The 21,172-nt window shown below is 38.2% G+C and overlaps 1 protein-coding gene across 1 annotated transcript; it reads right to left on the bottom strand.

Annotated features, from left to right (window-relative positions):
* Positions 1 to 8,341: 8,341 nt before the first annotated feature.
* psmb5 (proteasome 20S subunit beta 5) lies at positions 8,342 to 20,979 on the bottom strand. Its single transcript, XM_028473299.1, has 3 exons — positions 20,721 to 20,979; positions 19,547 to 19,853; positions 8,342 to 8,893 (listed from the first exon to the last, which is right to left on the bottom strand). Exons 1-3 carry the CDS (start codon positions 20,973 to 20,975, stop codon positions 8,610 to 8,612), a joined length of 846 nt encoding a protein of 281 aa, XP_028329100.1. The 5' UTR covers positions 20,976 to 20,979; the 3' UTR covers positions 8,342 to 8,609.
* Positions 20,980 to 21,172: the final 193 nt, after the last annotated feature.

Below are 21,172 nucleotides of genomic sequence, written 5' to 3' on the forward strand. Positions count from 1 at the left end.
AGTCACTGAACATGCAGGAAGCTGTAAGGCTGGATCCAGGGGAACATGCTTGCGAGGGTGGGTAATTAATGCCTTCATTTTCCCAGCTGGTACAGGGGCAAGAGGGGACATTGATCAGAGAAAGATCGGGCCAGAGGGCAGCAGGCAACAGGCCAAGGGCACCACAGGGGTGGATGGGTCAAAAGTGTTAAAGAAAAGGATGACTACACGGATGGATGCATGGGTGAGGTGGTGAATGCGAATTGGACAAAACGTAGTGTGCAGGAGTTTCAAGCCTGGCAGAGAGGTTTTGCTTGATTTTCGCTTTTCAATTTGATTTAATCCATTATAAGCAATAGAGGCTTGTTAAGGACTTATTAAAACAAGGGCGACATTTAAAAAGAGCACTCACAGAACCGGATATTTGCCATATATCACAGTTATCTGGACCACTGATCCTTATCATGATACTAGGCCTGGGGAATATATCGACATTCATGCTATATTGAGATTTCTATTTTGGTGATATAGAAAATTACAATATCACCTATAAATATATACTTTTATTTGATAGCTTACTCTGTAATAAATATTCGTTTTAGGAGTCGCTGCTTTTGCAACTTCTCAGAACAGCATGAAATACAGTTAGATGGATTACTGAGTGCGTTCTAACCCAGACCTTCCCCTAAGCAAGCCACACTACAGAACTCACTCACATGTGCTGTCCCTTATAAAAGAAAAAGCCAAAAGTCGCACATTTTGTGCAGCTGTTTGTTAATAAATGTGCCCATGTGGCATTTTGCATCTGCAAAGTTAACCCAGAATTGTCTTTTCGATAAGACTTTATTGGGTTGAAAATATTGACATTTATATTGTATATCGCCATATTGAGGAAAACTATCAAGATAGGAATTTAGGTCCATGTCGCCCAGCCCTACATGGTACCATGACCATTGACACTTTAAAGGCTTGTAAGATATTATTTCCCATTAATGAGGATGCAGTATGTCCAAATGTATGTAAAAAATTGCGATGAAATACGTAATCCAGATAAAATTTTGTGGAATATTTGAGAAACCAACCCAACAAAACTAAGTCAAATCTTATAAAGATCAGTCATTTATGAACCTAGATATGTATATTTGAAATTTATCCACTTGTTCCTGATAGCAGGGGTTTCTATTACAGTTTCCCAAATTAATTAGAAAAAGTACAATTCTTAATATAATGTAAATAACACAGTGACTGTACAAAATATATATTAATTTTTGTATTGTTCTTTTAAAAAAAAACTAGTATAAGTTTCCAGTGAAATGGTCCCAAACCTTTAAGACTTTAGGTTGGTTCTTCTTCTGTTTTCGCAATTCTTCTTCACAATGTAAAGCAGAAAGCGTCCGCTGGCCTGATTTTATCATGAATTTACAACATGAAATTTGACGCAATTTTTTTGTCGTCACCATTATCAATTATGTCACTAATCAGTTTTGCTTGATTGTGTATGTTGCACACATTGTGTTTGGCACGAATCTCAAGACGGTCTATATATTTAGTTCTATTTTTTTTTCCCGCCCCCCTGGCAAGAATCTCAAACTCTGCCTATGCTTTGGACATAATCCTGCTAAAAGACAAACAAATAGATAAATAAACGGCAGTGAAAATACTACCTCTTTGGCGTAGGTGATAAACATTATGGCTTTCTGCTTTACAGGGCTGGCAAAGACTTAAAAATAGCCTCACTGGAACAAATGTAAAGCGTCTCATTACCATGACTAAATTTAAGGACCACTAAAAAAGCAAGAAACCAGGTGGGGAGAGAAAAAAAAACAATCATAGGATGAAACAAAACAATCCGCCATTCACTTTTGCCCACCCTGAGGGATTTGCTCTCCACTTAATAAAAAACAGTGCAATATGGAGGGGGAGAATAAAAAGCCAGGAGCCAAATGGGAGTAAGTGGAGTGATAGTGGCAGCTACCATCGCTCCCATTGCCAGGTCTTTCAGCTGTAGTGTCCCTGACCCTGTCCCTGTTTGCCTGGCAGGCAAGGTCTGCTGCTGTTGACAATAAAACAAACCGACAGGCTCCATTTATACAGTCAGGTGTCATGACAAGGGATAAACAGCCCAGTGCTTGAGGGCTTTTGGAGACTTAGCCTGCACTGGTTGTAAACCAGCTGTAATCTTTCTCATCCACCACCATCGCCCTTACAATCATCATCTTCAACAGTGTTGGTAGAGGTTTCTCAGTATACGGTAAGTTCCGGGAAAACGGACAAGTACATACTGAAATTGAGCAAAACTAAAGGGCTCCACTGTTTACAGTAAGAGGCTGTATTCATTCGTGTCTTAGAATAAATCAAGTCTCAAGAAGGAAAAAAGCAATTGCTAAAATTGTTGCCAAAGAAGGATGAGAGGGAAGAAACGCGAGGAAAAGAAGTCTTGACTAGAGTGAAGTGGCCGTGGTAAGCACACACGCGGAAGGAATGACAAGCGCGTGGCTGTCATTGCAAGGGATGAAAAACGGCAGCTCTCAAAACGAGGCGAGGCAGAACGCGCCTCTTGCGCCAGTGAAGAAGTGAAAGCTCAGAAAACCACAAACACAATTATCTTCATGCCAGCTTTTGTTGTTTTGTCAGAACTGGCACACATTTAAGGACTCGGGTGCACTGATGACATCCGGAGAGCCTTCAGGGTGGACAAGAGGCAGCCAGCCGGGAGTCATTACCCAAGCCAAATACACTTCTTCTCATTTGCTTAGCGAAGTAAAGCTATTATAACTGGAATAAATATTAGCTTCAACATAGGCAATCACCACCATGGTGAGAAAAAAGACTACTTTATTGTATTTTGGGTATATAAAAATGTTCACTTGTGTATTGAAAATGTACTTACACAAACTGTACTTTTTGGAAAGATATATAAAGTATACCAACATCCAGGGCCAACTTTAGGTCATTCGGTGCTCTAGGCAAGAGTGGACTACTACTTTCTACTGTCTTGTTTAGTTTTACTAGTCGGTAACAAAAATCTTAAAACCAAAGTACACAATGTGCAAACAACACAATAGAATTATATAGAATAGAACAATAAATACTACATAAGGCAATGCAATGAGGGGGGTCAAATAAATCAAATAAAATTCAATAAAATAGCATAAATATGGGCAGAAGATTGCTTGTAAGCAGCAAATAAAGAGTAGGCTATCTTTAACGATCACTATCATCTCCAATGTTGTTTAAAACGTTCACACGTCTGGACTTCCTCAGAAAATATTAAAAATCGTTAAATAAAATGTAATATGAATATTTGATTAAGAGAAAACATGTACAATGATTGTAAAGGGTGTGTTTCACGTATATTATACCTTTTTAAATTCTTATATTTTATTTTATTGGGCGGAGTAATTTAGCGCCCCTCCAGCAGATGACACCCTAGGTTGCCTAGCAGCAAGGCCGGCCCTGCCAACATCACACTTTCACGGAAACACTTTTAACACACTTCAAAACAATTGTTCTCTATTACACTTCATGACAAATCTATTTTACTAAAATACACTTGAAATGAAATGTACATGTAATTTTTTAAAGCATACTGATTTGAAAGTTGTTTTTACACACATTTTTTTTTTTTTACATACATTAAAATTGATGTTTCAAACTGTCATTTTATCATACACTGAGAGCATACTTTAGATTTTAAAATCAGTATTTTGATATTATGTCTGACCGTATTTGAAGTTACATTTGAGTCTAATTATGAAGTTATCTTGTACCTTAAGAAATGTATTTGGAAAGTGTTCAATAGTGTTACGTTGAACATGTACTTCAACCCATTTATTAATTTACTAATTTAGCATAAATTATTACATTTAAAGTCATTTACTTAAAGCATACTAAATACACTTTAAGTTGGTTCATTTTAGCATGTAAAAATACACTAAATACACTTCAAGTTTAACTTTTTTATATCATTTAATTACAGTTCAAATATATTTAGTACACATTTAATTGTAAAACAGCATGCTTTAAGTTAACTAATCATAGGCACACATGAAGTATATTGATGAATGGCTTCAAGTACACAAAAGTATGCATATGTAAGTATTTTTCACCAGGGCATAGCGTTCATTTTGGCTATAGCTGTCTTAACAACCTCCTCTTAGTGACTCCAAGGAGATTGAGAATAAAAGATTTTGACACAGATCCTTCAGGACATCTGAGATAACACCCTGTCTGTTAGGGGAAAGAAACATATATGACCAACAGACAGATGGCATAACGTGGGCACAGGGGTGATTTTCAGACTGTTTTGGCACCTTTCAATATCGCCAGCTGGTCTTTTTCACAGCAATCCTTCTAATTTTAGGAGGAAAATGCTATTTTCTTCATCTCACCACGCTTCCCTCGAGTCTGAGACATCCACTACATCTAGATGCTTCTTTGAAAATATGGTATGAAATGGGGAAATGAACAGCGGAAGTAAAAAAGCAAAAAAAAAAAGAAAAAAAGTATGTGCCAGACATAGCAAACCTGGATTCCAAACGGGTAAATGTCAATGTCACACATGGACAATTGGACACAGTGGTTAAGTGCAAATACAGCAAGAGTTTCCAAGAGGGAATGTAGTGGTCACAACATGTTTAAGAAGCAAAGCCTGAGGTTTGTCAAGGATTTATAGACTGCTTTTATTTATTCATTATGTAGCAATCCTGACACTGAACTTTAATCATGTACAGTAATTACGTGTATGGAATTCATAGGGATTCAAGTGAGGCATTCCAGGACCAAGAAAGTAGAAATAATAAACTGGATTTTACTCTATAAGTCGATTAGAGCTGCTTTCAAAACATGAATTCAAACAAAAAATATGTTTTTCTAAAACAACAAGAGGGGGTGAAAAGGTGGAGGGCCAGGGAGATGTTGGAAAAATGAGACATGGAGTCCAGTCTGTGGTATTGAATATTTTATAAGCTGGACACCACACAGCACACACACACACACTTGCCCTGTTTGAACTTTTAAATATCACACACAATAGGATAGTTCAAGTTTTTAAAAAAAAGAAATGAAACTCGTGAAAAAAAAAAAAAAAAAAAATCTGATATATCCGTCTAGACTAGAGGACAAAGATTTGTGATTCTATTATACATTTAAGCTTTTACACCTTGTTCTGCAGTTCAATAATGTTTGAGACGTGTCTTCATTATGAGGAAAGGAAATTAAAACGTCTCCTTAAAGACTTATTTAAAAAAAAAAAAAAAAACTTTTATTATTGGAGTAGTTAAGGTTCCACTATAAAACGAAAATAAGAGTGGTTGAACTATTTTCTCTAGACCAGTGGTCCCCAACCAGGGGTACGGTGCAGGAGGTACTTGGAAACATTGATTAATCTATTTCCAACATGCTGAGTCATTTTTAAGCCTATCTCAGACACTGTACATGCTCATCCAACATTTTTTCCACCCGTTGACAGTAAACCGCATTAATGGAATAAACAACATTGTGGCATTAATATCCTACTAAATTGTTACTAATGTTATGCACATTACTAAAAATTGAGATAAATATATTCTCTGATATACAATAATTGCAATGCACAAAATTGATATTTAGTGTGCATTAAACGTACAGGTTGACATTTTCAAGCTGTAGGAGATTTGTTAACAATATGTAAATAAAACAAGAAAGGTTACTAAATCAGAGTGATGAAGGGGTTCTCCTCATCTGAAGAGAGGGATCGGGGGGTACATTAGACAGAAAAGGTTGGGAAACACTGTTCTAGACAACTGTCATGGAACTATTTGACACTAAACAGTGTTATACAATAAGACAGCCAATTGATAATGTAACAATTTCCAACATTGTATAACTTCTGGACATTCCGGATCCGATCCGGATGAAACTCAGTGGGATAAATGATAAACCATTAACCTGACGTAACTAAGTCAAATGTCGACTTTATATTAGGGAATTACTAGTACTTATTAGTAGTAAGTAATGAAGTTGTTGTATATGAATTATCAATATGATAGGATTAGGGTTAGATTTAGTTAGGGTTAACGTTAACCCTAACCCTGTTTGGCATTAGTAAGTACTTAATGACTAATTACAAGCCAATATGTTACTCATGCTAATATGCAACTAATTAATGGTTAATAGGTGTTCCCTAATATAAAGTGTTACCCAAATTTCATAAAGATTGGTCAATTACAAACCGAGATATTCATTTTTGAATTTTCGTCAGTGATGAGAGATAGGGTTTTTTCAATGTTTTAAATTTGATCCAGAATCAGTACATTGGTCTGGATTCTCTCCAAAAATGTAATGAAATCTTCCATGAGATAAAGTCTATCTTTGGTTAACATTTTGTCAAAATAACTGCAGCCAAAATATTAGTATAAATCTATTGATTGTAATTAAATATTGTGCAGTTTGCCCCTCAAAAATGGGTGAAGTGAATGTGATTTATTTATTTACTTATTCAGAATGCATTTTAAAAACTAGAAAAGCACTCAAAGAGCGCAGACTACCGCCAAGCAGCTCAAGCTCAGCTAGTACGCTCCGTTCACGGGAACATGGTAAACTCAGGATTACCATGACTACCTGTCAACATTCAGCTGTGTTACTATGATTACCTCCTGGCCATACCAGTCTGTCATTGCCTAATCTCGTTAGATCTCAGAAGCTAAGCAGGTCTGGGCCGTGTTAGTAGTTGGATGGGAGACCCCAGTGGTATCTGCCATTGGGCAAGACACTTCACTCACATTGCCTAGTATGAATGTAGTGAGTGAGTGGTGGTGGTCGGAGGGGTCGATGGCGCACTATGGCAGCCTCGCTTCCGTTAGGGCAGCTGTGGCTACAATAGTAGCTTACCACCACTAAGTGTGGAGTGAAAGAATAATGCCTTAATTCTGTAAAGCGCTTTGAGTGTTTATAATAAAGGGTTTTCTAAAATTCAATGCATTTACTTACCTGTCAACATTGAGCTGTTGATCACCTGTTTCTTGTCCCATTTATCAATTTACGTGAAAATTTAATCCAAATCCTTTTTCAACTTTGCAAGTTATCTTGCTAACACACAGACAAAGACAAACGGAAGGTAAAACATAACCTTGCTGCTCTGCGCTTTGTGGAGGTAAAAGCTAAACACTTTAGTAAGTTTGTTTTGCTGTGGACAGATGAAATGGGATCAAAAATAAAAAAATAAAGTTAGTTTTTTTTGACAGAACATTGAGCACTTAACATTGAGATGTTCATTTGTAATAATGCATGTTGTGTGTCCTATATTGGTACAACAGGACAGAGAGAGATGTAGCCTTTCATCAAACCATTAGCGACTATAATTGCAGCTGCTACAAGCTGTCAATTTTTCCAAAAGCATTAATGCTTGCCTTCCTACATTACCCTTAAAAGACGATGCAGTATTCACTCTGGATATTCAATGGCCCAAATAACCTTTTGTATGCCCTTCTTAGAGGATAAGCTATATTTTACCTGGTTTGTGGTCGACCCATTTCTGAGAAAAACCAACAAAAAGTTCTGCAACAGTATATTGCAACTCACAGGCTTCTTTTTCTCAAAGTTTGAACACTTCTGTGTTGTTTTAGCATGTCTCCGTGGACAGAGCCTGAGCCTTTTCTTCACCATCGCCTCCTATTGATGTTGCAATTCCAATCACTTCATTTAGCAGCAAAGGCATCACACAGCGAGACCCCCTCATTTCCATTTATTGAAATCCCATTCTTATTCTATCTGCTAACTAGTCACCTGTGAAACTAGTTTTTAACCATGGTTTTAAAGTGCCCTGGCTTGGTCTATCTACCCCATCTATTTTATTAGTATTTATTCGCATCCATAAAACCGCTGGTGGGGCACACACTGCTCGCGCGGGTCGTTACATTGTAAAACACTAAGGCAGGGTGGCACATAACGACAACATCAGAAAGTTAAATGTGTCAGGGACAAATTAGAGAATAAATTCCCTTAGCCAATTGAAAGGCGTCTTTGTACGATGTGCTCGGATGAAGTAAACATCAACAGGGGTTTTTTTTTTTTTTTTTTTTTTTTTTTTTAAAAAAAAAAAAAACACCATCACAACTCAGGAGGCACAATTATTGAGGGTGGTGTGCACTTAAAAAGCACTACTCAAACAGTGCCATTCCCTGCATGCATTTGAACACAACACTTATTAACGACAAGCAGGCTTCAGATGAACCTCCTGATTCCCGCAGCTGGAGGATCAGATGAATAGAATCATGTAAACATAAACCACTACATAAACCCAGTCTGATAATTAAAATGGACTACGCAGTGATTCTAAAGGGGAAAATTTTGCATTTTGTGTGAAATGAAAAAAACAACACTCTTTGGAGAATGAAATGAACATCATTGAATTTATTCAGGAAGATATAGATTTCCCAAGAAACAATCCAAATTAAATGCATGGAAAACAGGCTCAACTCAAGATACTATAAACTGAAAAAGATCATTATGAATATCTATGACCAGTATGTTATTCAAGTGTCCCACTGTGCTGGGTGAGTAGTTAGAATTGAAACAAGTGAAAGTAAATTGACGGAACTGCATGAACGACGTAAACAAAAATAAACTTTCACTTCTTTGACATTGACCCACTATGCCTGATCTTTATACTGCTGATGCAACATCAGCACGTCTTCCTGGGAGACGCGGGTCCAGCCCTCGCTGTGGACGTGGTAGAGGTTGACCTGCCCTCCGCTGTAGGCATCACGGTACGTGGCCTGGTAGATGGCCCGACGGCCCAGCTCACAGGCCTCCTCGACGCTCAGGTCCTGCCTCAGGCCGCTGTCCATCACACCGTAGGCATACATGGAGCCGGAGCCCACTGCAAACAAGTCGCCGCACACGCGGTTCCCCTCCGAGTCAACGTAGTATAATCCTGAGGGAATAAAAGAAAGGAGGAACAAGGAAGGTTAGGAAGCCGAACAGTTATACATCACAATATAGGTAGATTTATATAACAATATATACTGATATATATATATCCCCATATAGTATTTCTTCCTTAAAATTACATGAAATGAATGGAAAATAGCTATTTATTATATATTTTATTTACATTATATATAAAAATCAACAAAAAAAAAAATCCTAAAATAAAAGGTACTTTTCCTTTTAGAATCTTCTCAATGGAGGAATATTTATTACTTATGCCACATATACTGTTGTCACATGTTCGGATTTGTACATTTATATGTGGAAATGCCACCCGCAGGGGGTGCAAAAACCAACAACATTTGCCAGCGCTATCATTCTACCTTTAGTGAATTGCTCCATCAAAGACAATATATGACATTAAAGAGTTTCATTTTGGTTATATTCTTTAGAAGTCCATCTAGAACAGCAGGAGATAAATATTACATTTACATTTGTGAGACATGTTTGCAGCTATTTTGCTTGAAGGAGTCATATCGGCTGTAGTGACACAGTTTGTACCCAGACTAATTGATGATTTTAGTCACTCTGGGGGAGTTAATCTGGCCGAAAAGAGCAACATTTCACCTCTGCATACCCCAGTAGCCATTTTCTGCATCTTTGTCGCGCTAAACTTAAGGACAAAAAAAACAAAAAATCTAATCAAAAAAGTACAAATCTGGCAAGAGCGATATTACTATGTTTGGTACTGCAAAAAAAATGAAGCAGAAAGCAGCCACCGGCCTGATTTTATTGTGAATTGACAACATTAAACGACGCATCAACGCAAATTTTTGCAGTCATCATAATTTATGTTACTAATAATTTTTGCATTATTGTATATGTTACACACATTGTGGTTGGTGTGAATCTGTGCCCCCCATGGCAAGAATCTCATAACCTTGCCTGCAACATGGATTCTCTTGGTGTTCACAAACCATCCAAATCCATCTTGTGCTGTTCCCGCCTTTGCCTTTCGAAACCAAACCAATTAGAACCACTCATGAGGCAGTGTTGTGGTTTAGGGCGGGATATCCGGGTGTGACGAAGGCAGAAGCACCAAAGCAAAACTGGCGCAGTTGCGGGGAGAGGAACTAGCGGGGCTACTGCTATTAGCATAGCTCTGAATCACAATAGAAAGATGTCGACGCAGGAGGATGAATGTGTGAAAGCTGCTGTAAACTCAGTTCTAGAAAAATCCAGCATTTCATTTTTGAAAGAGCAACAGCGAGAGGCGCTTTGTGCATTTTTGGATGGTAAAGACGGCAAAGCGGATCCTTGTTGTTGTTGTAGCAGCTTCTCTGAGGCGCATGCCGATGATGACATCATCATTTATTACTGTGTGATTGGCTAAAACAAATCATGGTGTACAGGCGCTTGACCCAATCAATTTCAAGCATTCTGTTCATGTCCCTCCCTGGTTCTGAAAGGATTTGCCAGACAAAGACCCAGATCGATGTGGAAAACTCAAGTTAGAGGGAGGGCGACACATCAATCTGGCTCCTGCCAGGATAAATAACAGTAATGCATCAATTTTATATAGCGCTTTTTTTGGACACTCAGAGTCGCTTTACAGAATTAAGGGATTATTCTTTCACTCCACACTTAGTGGTGGTAAACTACTATTGTAGCCACAGCTGCCCTGGGACAGACTGACGGAAACGAGGCTGCCAAAGTGCGCCATCGGCCACTCCGACCACCACCAACACTCACTCACACACTAGATTCATACTAGGCAAAGTGGGTGAAGTGCCTTGCCCAAGGACACAATGACAGATACCACTGGAGTGACTGTCCCCCACTGTGGCACCTGGAATCTCAAACTCTGCCTATGAATACAGAACAAGACTTTGCATAGTGAACGATTTAAGATTCAGACTCAAATTCAGCCAAACATTCCAGAGTTCTTCGCAGCCTTCACCGTTTTCATTAAAGTTGTAGTTAGTTGTATTTCAGTCTCAGGGTGATGAATATATGTATGCAAGTATTACTGTTCAATCAACAAATGTAGATTTCTTGTTCCAAAATAAAAGAGATTGTTTCTCACTGAAAGTGCCAGCAGGCTAATTCATTTAATAAATCGAGTGTTAATTCTGAATAAGATGTTTTCTTGTGTGCTTACAAATTATTATTCTTGGTTTTATTATATATTGTTCCTCAACAGGATTGGTAAAATTCAGAGGATAATTTCACTGTAGGGATACAATGTACATGACATTACATTATTATGTTTTATAAGTGTGCAGAAGTAGGGGGTACATGACTGTGAAAAGTTTAGGATTCACTGGCTTAGAGAGAAGAACTCTTCTCGGTTTTTAAGCCTTCTCTGGAAAACTGGGATTGTGTAGATCCGAGAGAGCTGCTTTCACACAAAACCAACGCAGTTTCTTACAAATACACGCACACAATGTCCTCAAGAGAAACAGAGTGAATGTGAACAGCTGCAACCTCTCCGACTGAAGTAAAGCTGGCAGATCTGAACAGCTGCATCGTCTTCAAGTTAAAATAAAAAAGCTGGCGGCGGAACCTGCTGACAAGGCTGCGGCCGCCGTCGCTGTCCTCCCAGGACCCCTCCTCTGGGCTTTATTGATCCACGACAACAGGCCAAAAAAAATTAACTATCGACCACGACATAAGCTGTGCAGATAACCACATCTGCCTCCTCACAGGTGACGACGAGGAAGAGTGCACTTACAGCCCGCCACATGTATGCACCTCTGCTGTACTGTAGATTTCCTTCTCTCCCTCTTTCTTTTTTTTTTCATACTATATCAGAAAGAGGTGGAATGTCATACCCACACTAAACATGTAATCCTCCATGTGTATTATTGATCCCACAATGCTCGGATGGACCTGTGAGGGACGGTTTGTTCCACACCGATGGGTCATGCAAAAACATTTTGTTCCACACCAGTGATACTCGCAAAGCAACGATCTTTTTTGCGGTTTTGATACGGGTGACTAGCACTTGTCTGTGTGAAGCTCACCCACGATCCGCCTGTGATAGTGTGTGTTTATCCAGAGCGCTCGCACATTTCTAAGCCTGTGAAAAAATTTGAAAAATGGCACTTGCAGGAACACATGCATACAAATACGGATGTGCAATTAATCGAAATTCGATTACGAGTTTGATTATTACACACAATGATAACAAAAATTACATAATTGAGAAAAAACAATTTAAAAAAAAATTCAACAAAGAAAAAAAAAAGAATTTTTTGTTTTGTACAAAAGGGAATATATTTTGAAGGATTGTATATATGTTCAAAAAAAATATGTTACATTGTTTTGTACACAAAAATAAAGAACTTCTTGGTTGACAAATAATCGTTTGAATCATCGTGATTTCAATTGTGAGTATTATTTTTTATATAATCGATCAGCCCTATAACTAATTCCCACAATGATGACTCTTCCCCCTCCAAAAAATGAAATAATAGATGAAACACCAGGAAATCCACAAAAACACATTTTCACCAAACAAAGCTCACATCATTGCTCTAAACTGGCAAATTGCAGCTTCTTCAGCCTGTCGTTAGCGTGCCATGATGATAATCATCCAGAGCCCGTCTATGCACAGGGGTAATTTACCATCCTAAGATCTGCCTGCTCCTCTTGAAAACTGTGAGGGACTTGTTAAAAACATAATGGGTCGGGAGAGATTTAAAACGAAAGCCTCTTCTATTAAGTGGCACCGCTGACAGGAACTCTTTAGGAAGTCCAAGTATACAAGCCCAGCAGCGTAATCGCACATCCACTTCTCTCCTGACAACACACCTGTGGTTTTAAACAAGCTCAACATGACCCCGTTTCTAAGTCACCGAGACTTGAACATCGTGGCAAAAACCGCATTCAAATAAGTTGTTGGAGAAAAAACTAACCTTGTCCTACAGTAAAAAGTGAGCAGCAGAGAGATTAGCTTTGAGAAGCTTCTATCACTCCATCAGTTTACAGACAGGAGCTTGAGGACGCTGTCTTTACCCAGCTGTCTGTGCAGTTGGCAGGAATGACATTGTCTGGACATCAGCCTATTTCATGCAGTCAGCCACCCTACACCTGTGTGTTATTTATGAATATTTATTGCGTGTTTGTGCAGGAAGCCAGGTAAATTAACTAAAAAAGAACCTAACAGAGGCATTAGCTGTGTTTCCATTACCCTTGGAAATGCGCAAAATCTGAATAGTGCAATAAAAACTGGTCATGGAAAAACCTGAATTTAAAAAAAAAAGGTTTTTACGCTGTCATGAGGTTTTTTCTAGGTGTGATTTTGTGAGAATATTAATGATTTTAAGAAAAATTGAGATTTTTTTAACAAGTTGTGACTGCAGTCATGTGATATAGACATGGGAAAATAGTGAGCTCCAGCAAATATTGTAGAGTTTCGTGGGATTTTTTTTTTTTTTTACTTTGAATGGATTAAGAAAACTTAGGGTTGCTGTATCTCAAGAACGGAAGATTGCACAGAGACGAAGGTGGTACTGTTGAATCGGGCTTGGATGGATTAGTGGGGATGGAGACCATCAAAACACTAATGCCACCTACCTATCAAAAGTTGTCAGGCCGGGAAAATTCGCACGTTAACAATTTGCTTAAAAGTTTTCATGACAACACATTAAAATTAATTGACGCATCGATTAATTTGATCACTGCTCCTTCCCTAGGCGCAGTACAATGATAAACTCCATGCAGAGCAGAAGAAGAAGACACACTTCCGCTTCCTGTAGCTAATGCTGTTACAGCCTGAGCTAGCAATGGAACACTCAAAACACATGCTTCTAAGTGGACAGTTTAGCTTTAAAGTATTAAAGTTATGTGTGTGCATTGCAAAGGCAAATTTAATTACCCTGGCAGTAATTCTTCCTTAATGGACCATCTACAAGCGAAGCATCCGGGTTCAGCGGCGGCGTCAGGCAGACCCGACGGACTACGACAAACAATTCTGGAGGAGAGGTTTGGTGCGAAAGGGGGGCAATTTTCCAAACGGATTAACGACAAGTCAACCAACGCAACTGCTTGTTAAATAGCACAAATTGCCGCCCTACAAATATGGTTGAAGATGTGAGATTGTGTCAGGTACTACAAACTGCAACGTGGGACACCACGTACAAACTTCCTTCCAGAAAAACCATTATTTCCAAAATCCACATGCTGTACAAAAACAAAATGGCTCAAAAACTTGAAATATTGCAGAAAGCACCTTATGTCACCCTAAAAGGAGATCATTGGACTTCATGCGAAAACGAGAACTATTTGGGGGTTACAGCTCACTGTGTTGACGATGAATGGCGTCTGGAATCGTTTGCTTTAATGGTGAGGAAATCCAATGAGCGCCACCATGGGGAGGCCTGCGCGCAGCACTTTGAAACCATTGCACGTGAATGGAATATTGACAAGAGATCTCAACGCTTGGAACAGACAGTGCATGCAATATGACAGCAGCAGTGAGACAGCTTCCCTATGAACATCAGCCATGCAATGCACATGCTATACAGCGATCAATGTCGCACTGCACGATAGAGGCTTTGACACAGTTTTGGCCAAATGCTAAAAATAGTTGGTCACTTTAAGCACAGTCCATCCCATACTCGAGAGCTGAATGAACAAGAGGCACTTAATCAAAAAGAAGAATCCCTCGTTGAAGACGTGCCTACTTGGTGGAACTCCACGTTAGAGATGATCAAAAGGATCCAGCAAAATAACGCACCGATTTCTGCAACACTGTCAAAGCAAAACAGCAAAATCTCCATAATTATCGACGCTGAGCTTGCAAAGCTGAAGAAGTTGGCAGATCTTGAACCATGCAGGTGAATATTCTATTTATTCATTTTTTTAGAAATTAGATTTATTGGGTATTTAAGTTATTGCTCATTTAAATGTTTTTATGAACCATTTGTGTACCCTAGACCAGTGATACTATTAGAGATGATTTTATTTATACTTTTGTTTGGTATTTTTCTGGTTTAAGAATGGTTTACACTCAGTTCAGACACAATTTAGTCACATTTAGTTCAACTTTAGACCCTTTTTAGACCCGTTTTAGTCCTGATTTGACCTGATGTTTTTAAGTGCTCTAAAGAATTAACCCATTATCCCTCTCTTTACAGATATGTCACGAAAATAATGGGTGAGCACATGTCCTGCTCAGCTGTGCTGCCTGCCTTGCGCCACCTCTTCAGCTAAAAAAGGTCTTTTCTGAGGACCTGTCTTAACAAAAACAAAATGCCAATCTCTCTTTGCTCAAGATGGCAACTGCTCTTGATCCGAGATTCAAGGACTTAAATGCCTGCCCAAATCTGAGCGAAGTGAAGTGTGGAGTTATTCAACAGACCTACTAAAAGAGGAAGAAATCCCCAAGATTCCTGAAACAACAGATGTGCCAGCAAAAAAGTAGAAGATTTTCTTACAGGCAACATCTGATTCAGACACGGGCGAAGAAGCGGAGACCATCCAAATTATGTTGTTGAACCGCTACAGGTCAGAATCAAAACTTCAGATAGATTAATTCCCCCCTGCGGTGGTGGCTGAAGAGAAAGGACTCCTATGGTAAACTAGCACTACTTGCTCGCAAATCTCTCTCTTGTCCTGCCACCACTGTGCCCTGTGAGATTGTTCTCCCTCTCAGGACATGTGATTCAGAAAAGGAGGGCTTCTCTCTCCTCTGCTAATGTAGAGAAACTGGTGTATCTCAACAGTTGGCTCAATGTGAAAGAGGAATAGGCTTGGTTAAACTAACAAAGCTAACACAACAAATAAACTAAATGCTTTTTGTTACTCATGTTTTACTGCTGCTGTGAAAAATGACTGTACATTGTTTACATTTCATATTTGCATTTCAAACAAAGTTCTAAATAAGCTCATTGTGCCAGCTTTACAGCTGAAGTTCTAATTTTCTGTTCGTTTACATTATAGAATAGTACAATATTGCAGAAACAATGTTTTGAATCACAAGAAATGTATTTGTTTTAAGCTTTGTCTTTAGAAGACGTATTAAGTTATGCACTTTCTATGCAAATATTATGTATATTATAATCGTGATTCATCTTTTTCACATTTGCAATAAATTAGTTAATTTTTTGGAGTTATAAGCTAACCCCAGGCTGGAGGTGGAACCAAACGGTTTGGCGTCACGACCTTCCTATCAAGAAATATCCCCAAAAAACTTAGATTTTTTTTTTTACCCATAAAAGGTGGTAAACACTCCTATAGCCTAACCCTAACCCTTGGATCTGCAACTAATTGTTTTTTTTTTGTTTTTTTTTATTTACACGATGATTCATGTTTTCTCTGTGATTTTTAGTATCTTCGTCGAGCCAATTTGGATGCTTTAAAAACCCGGATTTGGCCCCGGGGCCTTGAGTTTGACACTTGTGGTGTATAGATACTGCACTAACTTGTATTTGCATTTTTAAGCTGAACACAAACAAATGTTAGATACATCCATTTGTGAAAAGAATAGACTGCATTAAAAACAGAATGCTTTTCATGATTTTCACAATAATTGAACATTTCGATGTTGAAATGTATCGCAAAAGAGCCATGGAATCACTTTTCTCGCAATTACACGTCACAGAACGTGACGTACCTGGTCACATGACCACTTCTCGCCGAAGAAAACATGGCACGGTACGTGTGGACAAAAGAGGAGACAAAGACATTTTTTAGCATTACACTTTAAAATTATTACTGCCACATTAAACAGCAAAGGAATCCAGAGTGTTATAAGGAGTGTTTGAGCATACATCTTCCTGCAGCAAAGTCTCACGGGATGAGATTTCACGGGAGTTATGAGGCTCCAAAACAACCTTCAATGGAAATGCGTTAAAAGCGCAAAATTTAGAAATATAGCTTTTATTTTTGTGAAAATCTGTTATGGAAGCAAAGCTAATGTCATTGTTATGACAACTTTATGCATCATTCTAATGACTAACATTTTTCAAGCTCTTGGACATCTTTTTCTTCATCTAGGATATAGGTGATCTTGACGTGACTGCGGCCGCTTAATAGGCTTTTATCCTAATTATTTTCATTTACATGACATTTACCCTACCATTAGGTCATTGGCATTGTAGGAGACACGACAAAGCTTCCACACCTATTGATCTGATAAGTGATGATTATATCCTCAATCGATTGGCTGGAATTAAAGACATTATTTGTTTACCAACATACTGGGTTGTCATTGTTTGCACATATTTCTGTGCTTTTCCAGACAAAGTGTTGGCATCGATCCCAGCAAACCAAACAGGTATTATGCATGCAGCCATTGTTCAGGGTTGAGACCCCCACGTCCATCACACTGCTGTGCGCTCACTCGCCCACAGTACCAGCCTCATTGATTTCCCATTACGGTGTCACTGTGCTGGGCTCTTTAAGCACACCCTCTATGATGTACAGCCTTGCACAGTGTGGGATACAAAAGTCACATTTTTAAAACGCCACACGAGGGCCGAGCATAAGGGAGCCTGCAGTACCATCTAGAGGCCAACAAATGGAACGTGAAAAAAAAAAAATCACATAAAACGCTGCATGCAACTGTTTGAAATAAAGAAAACAGCACCTGCTGGGAGTAAAAAATTAATAAAATACCAAAACGGTTTCAATAAAATAAAAAACATATGTACAGTATGATTAGTGCAGTGTTTTTCAACCTTGGGGTTGTGTGTGTAAATGGGGTCGCCTGACATGTCTAGTAATAAATTTTAAAAAAAATTACTGATTAAAAGTATATATTTTTTTAAATTCAAACTGTATTATATAGTTTCTCAAATATAAATGTATTCAAAAATAAAATGCACTATAAACATTTCTGAGTTGGTGCAACTTGTCACACTAATCCTGGCAGCTCTGTATTTGTAACAGTAAAACAAACATGACACATGATCAAAAACTATTTCTAGAAGAAAAAAGTGTCTCTGAGGTCACCAGAATTTTGTTATATTGAAAAGGGGTCACAATCCAAAAAAAGGGGGTGAGAACCATTGTATTAGTGTACATGCATCACAATAAATAACCTTAAAACTTGTGATAGTCGTCATGCACAAAAACAAAGTGTTAAGCATAGAGCTGGGTATCATGGCCAGTTTCCTGAATCGATTTGATTTCAATTAATCAGGTTTTGAATAAACTAATCACGATTAGATTTCGATTCGGTATTTACTTGAATATTAATAAGATGGTTCCAAATTTCAGGCTTAAATTGGGCCGGCTTAGCCAGCAGAGCTTCTTCTGCATCCGCTATGTTTGCACTGAATACACTTTCGAGTCGCACAGACGCAGGAGTCGTTGCTAACGCCAGCCTATAGTGAGAGACTACTGGGGTTAGAGTTTAAAAAGAAAAAATCGATTCCAGTAACCATGAATCGATTTTGGAATATTTCAACTAAATCGATTCAAGATCAATGAATTAGATTTTTTTACTCAGCTCCAGTTAAGCATGCGTCATGTTAAACATTTAAAACATCATTAAGTTATTTTACGTTTTTTGTTTAAAATTGATTTTACGACATCGTGATTTTTTTGGGTGCAGATTTTAAAAATATTTTTTTTTTTTTTTTAATCGATATTTTTCACATTTTCGTGGACGTGTGTTTTCTACTGCTGGAGACATTGTCACTTCTCAGCGGAGCAGCCTAACCACTGAGCGTGTTGACCAGTTGCTGTTCCTACATAAAAACCTTGACACTCCTAGGCAGTAGCTTAATGAATGTTAACAGTATCAGTTGACCAACTTCAAAAAGTTCCAACCAAATTTGTTGTTTTCTACATGTTTAGTTTACCTCTTTTCTAATGGAGGTTTTATCTTATTTATTTTAGTTGAAATAATAATAAATCAGTGAATGACTAAATTTGATGTATTGTGCATTGTTTTGTGGAACTGTGACATATTTCTAAGAGTGTAAGATTCAAATATGGTTTGGATAAGGAAAGACAATTGTGATACTATGGAATCGCAATACTTGTGAAATCAGAATTGCAATTTAAATCGAATCGGGATTGAAATCAAATCGTGACAAAATTGGATTGTCCCAGCCCTAATACCAAGTTTGGTACTTTTTTAGGTTCGAACCAAATTCCTTCAGTATTACCTGGTACTGACTCATGTAAAATCAAATGCATCTTTGAGACTGTGGGAGAGCGGGAGAGTGCAGTCCCTGAACACAATATTGTACAAATGTAAATATAATACTTGCAATATAGAGTCCTGTCACATAGAGCTGCTTTTTAATTTGTGCATTACAGGTAGGTAGTTAAGGGTTTTCATGATGAAGAAATGTGTGAAACAAATGTTCCTACAATACAAACAGATGTTGTTTTGATAAATTTGTTGAAGTTGTTTGTTGTTATTATTATTATGAGAAATAAATATTGTAAATGGGAACATTGACATATTATTTACCATTTACCACACAAAAGCACGGAAAATTGGTAACGTTGAAAACCGATACCGACTCACAGGCACTGAGTATTGGTTCAAATGTAAAAGGTACCCATCCCTAATTCAAAGCATAATAAAAAAACAATACAATACAAAAACAATAGATTTAAGAGACTAAATAATTTCAAATGTCTCCAAATTAGATTCAGATTATATATGTGGACATTGTGCTCTAGGATTTACCTGGACCTCTCTTGTCCCAGCCACACACCATCGTCCCCATGCTGAGTCCCATTCCCTTGTACTGGTACACCATGTTGGCGAGCAGCTTGGATGCGGCTGCCACAGAGATGCGCTCTTTGTTCCGGAGCTCGTAGATGCGACACTGGCGGGCCAGCAGACGCTCCCAGAAGCTGCAGTCAGCGGCTCCTCCGGCCATGGTCCCCAGTAGGTAGGGGTTGATCTCGATCACCTTTTTGACCGTCTGTGAGGCGATGTAGGAGCCTGCTGTGGCCCTCGAATCCACAGCGACGATTACGCCATGCTGGAACTGATGACGGGAAATCATCAGATCAGGGTAGAGGAAAACATATGATGTAGGTTACAAATAATACACAACTATCTGTAATGGTTAAAGAATCAGTGGTGGCTATAATTAAACAACCGTTAATTTATATTTAAATGTTACTGTGTGTGTTTACTGGTTGCAATATGAACAACTTTATTTATTTTACATTGTATTCTGGCAATACAGTTTGCACTGTAGTGTTTTGCTTCTTGGTCTTGTATCATATCATGGGTATTATTAGAATTTGTATTCATGTGCAGTATTTAAAAGTTGTATATGTACAGTTTCTACATGCACATCAAACATATATACATAAGTACACATACACAGACATGCATGTAAATAATATATTATTTAATATTTACTATCAATTCAACTCTTCATACAAACTACAGTGTGGCATTATTTTTATCATTATTATTCTCGATAACAATATATATTATGTTTATTAAGTATTAATATATCTTATACCATAAACATATTATATATTATTTCTGTCCGAGGTAAAATTGTTGCCCTTCTTTCTTATACTTACCAACGATATATGACTTAAAAAGCCAATAGTTATTTTAGTATACCTTTTTGTATTTAACCTGTGTATGCATCACTTGAAGTAAAAATAATGCTGAAAACGGCACATGTGTCAAATTAAAGCGCCTTTATGATGGTGCGAGGTGAGTTAGCACTTTTGTAGCTTCACTAGCAGGCTAACATATTGCACCACTATAAGAACCCTGGTCTGATAGAGCTTTAAGTCAACAAACATACAAGCAGCTGTTTTTTCTTTAATACACCTCTAGATAGTGTTTCAGAGGTCAGTTTGCTGTATGCGGTGTTTCGTTCACTCACTTTAAATGCTAAGGTGGTAGTCCCGTGCAGAAACTCTATTTTCCTCTCCACGCCATCCTCGGCCTCGGCGCACAGCGGGTTTTTAACCAGAAAACTGAGGCCATCGTCCGGCGTAGCCTCAAACCCTAGGCCGGCAAGTCCGGGAGAACCGTTGAAGTCCAAAGGCTGACATTTAGCGAATGAAAAATCCGCACAATCACTGTTTAACACACTAGCGAGCGCCATCTTTGAGAATGACTGGAAAAAAAGCGACATCCGCAGTTACTGAGTTAAGTGTTACTGAGAGCGCCCCCTGTGGCTGCGGAAGACTAATGCAACATACAGGAGTCCACTCACCGAATGCTGTGCTTTTTAAACGAGGGTTAGTGTTAGCTATTTTCTTCTTTCTTTAATTTATTTTACGTTAACACCTAGATGTACTTAGTAAATGGTGCACATTTATTAGCCTATAA

This window comes from Gouania willdenowi, chromosome 17 (genome assembly GCF_900634775.1).
Source record: "Gouania willdenowi chromosome 17, fGouWil2.1, whole genome shotgun sequence".
NCBI classification, from domain to species: Eukaryota; Metazoa; Chordata; class Actinopteri; order Blenniiformes; family Gobiesocidae; genus Gouania; species Gouania willdenowi.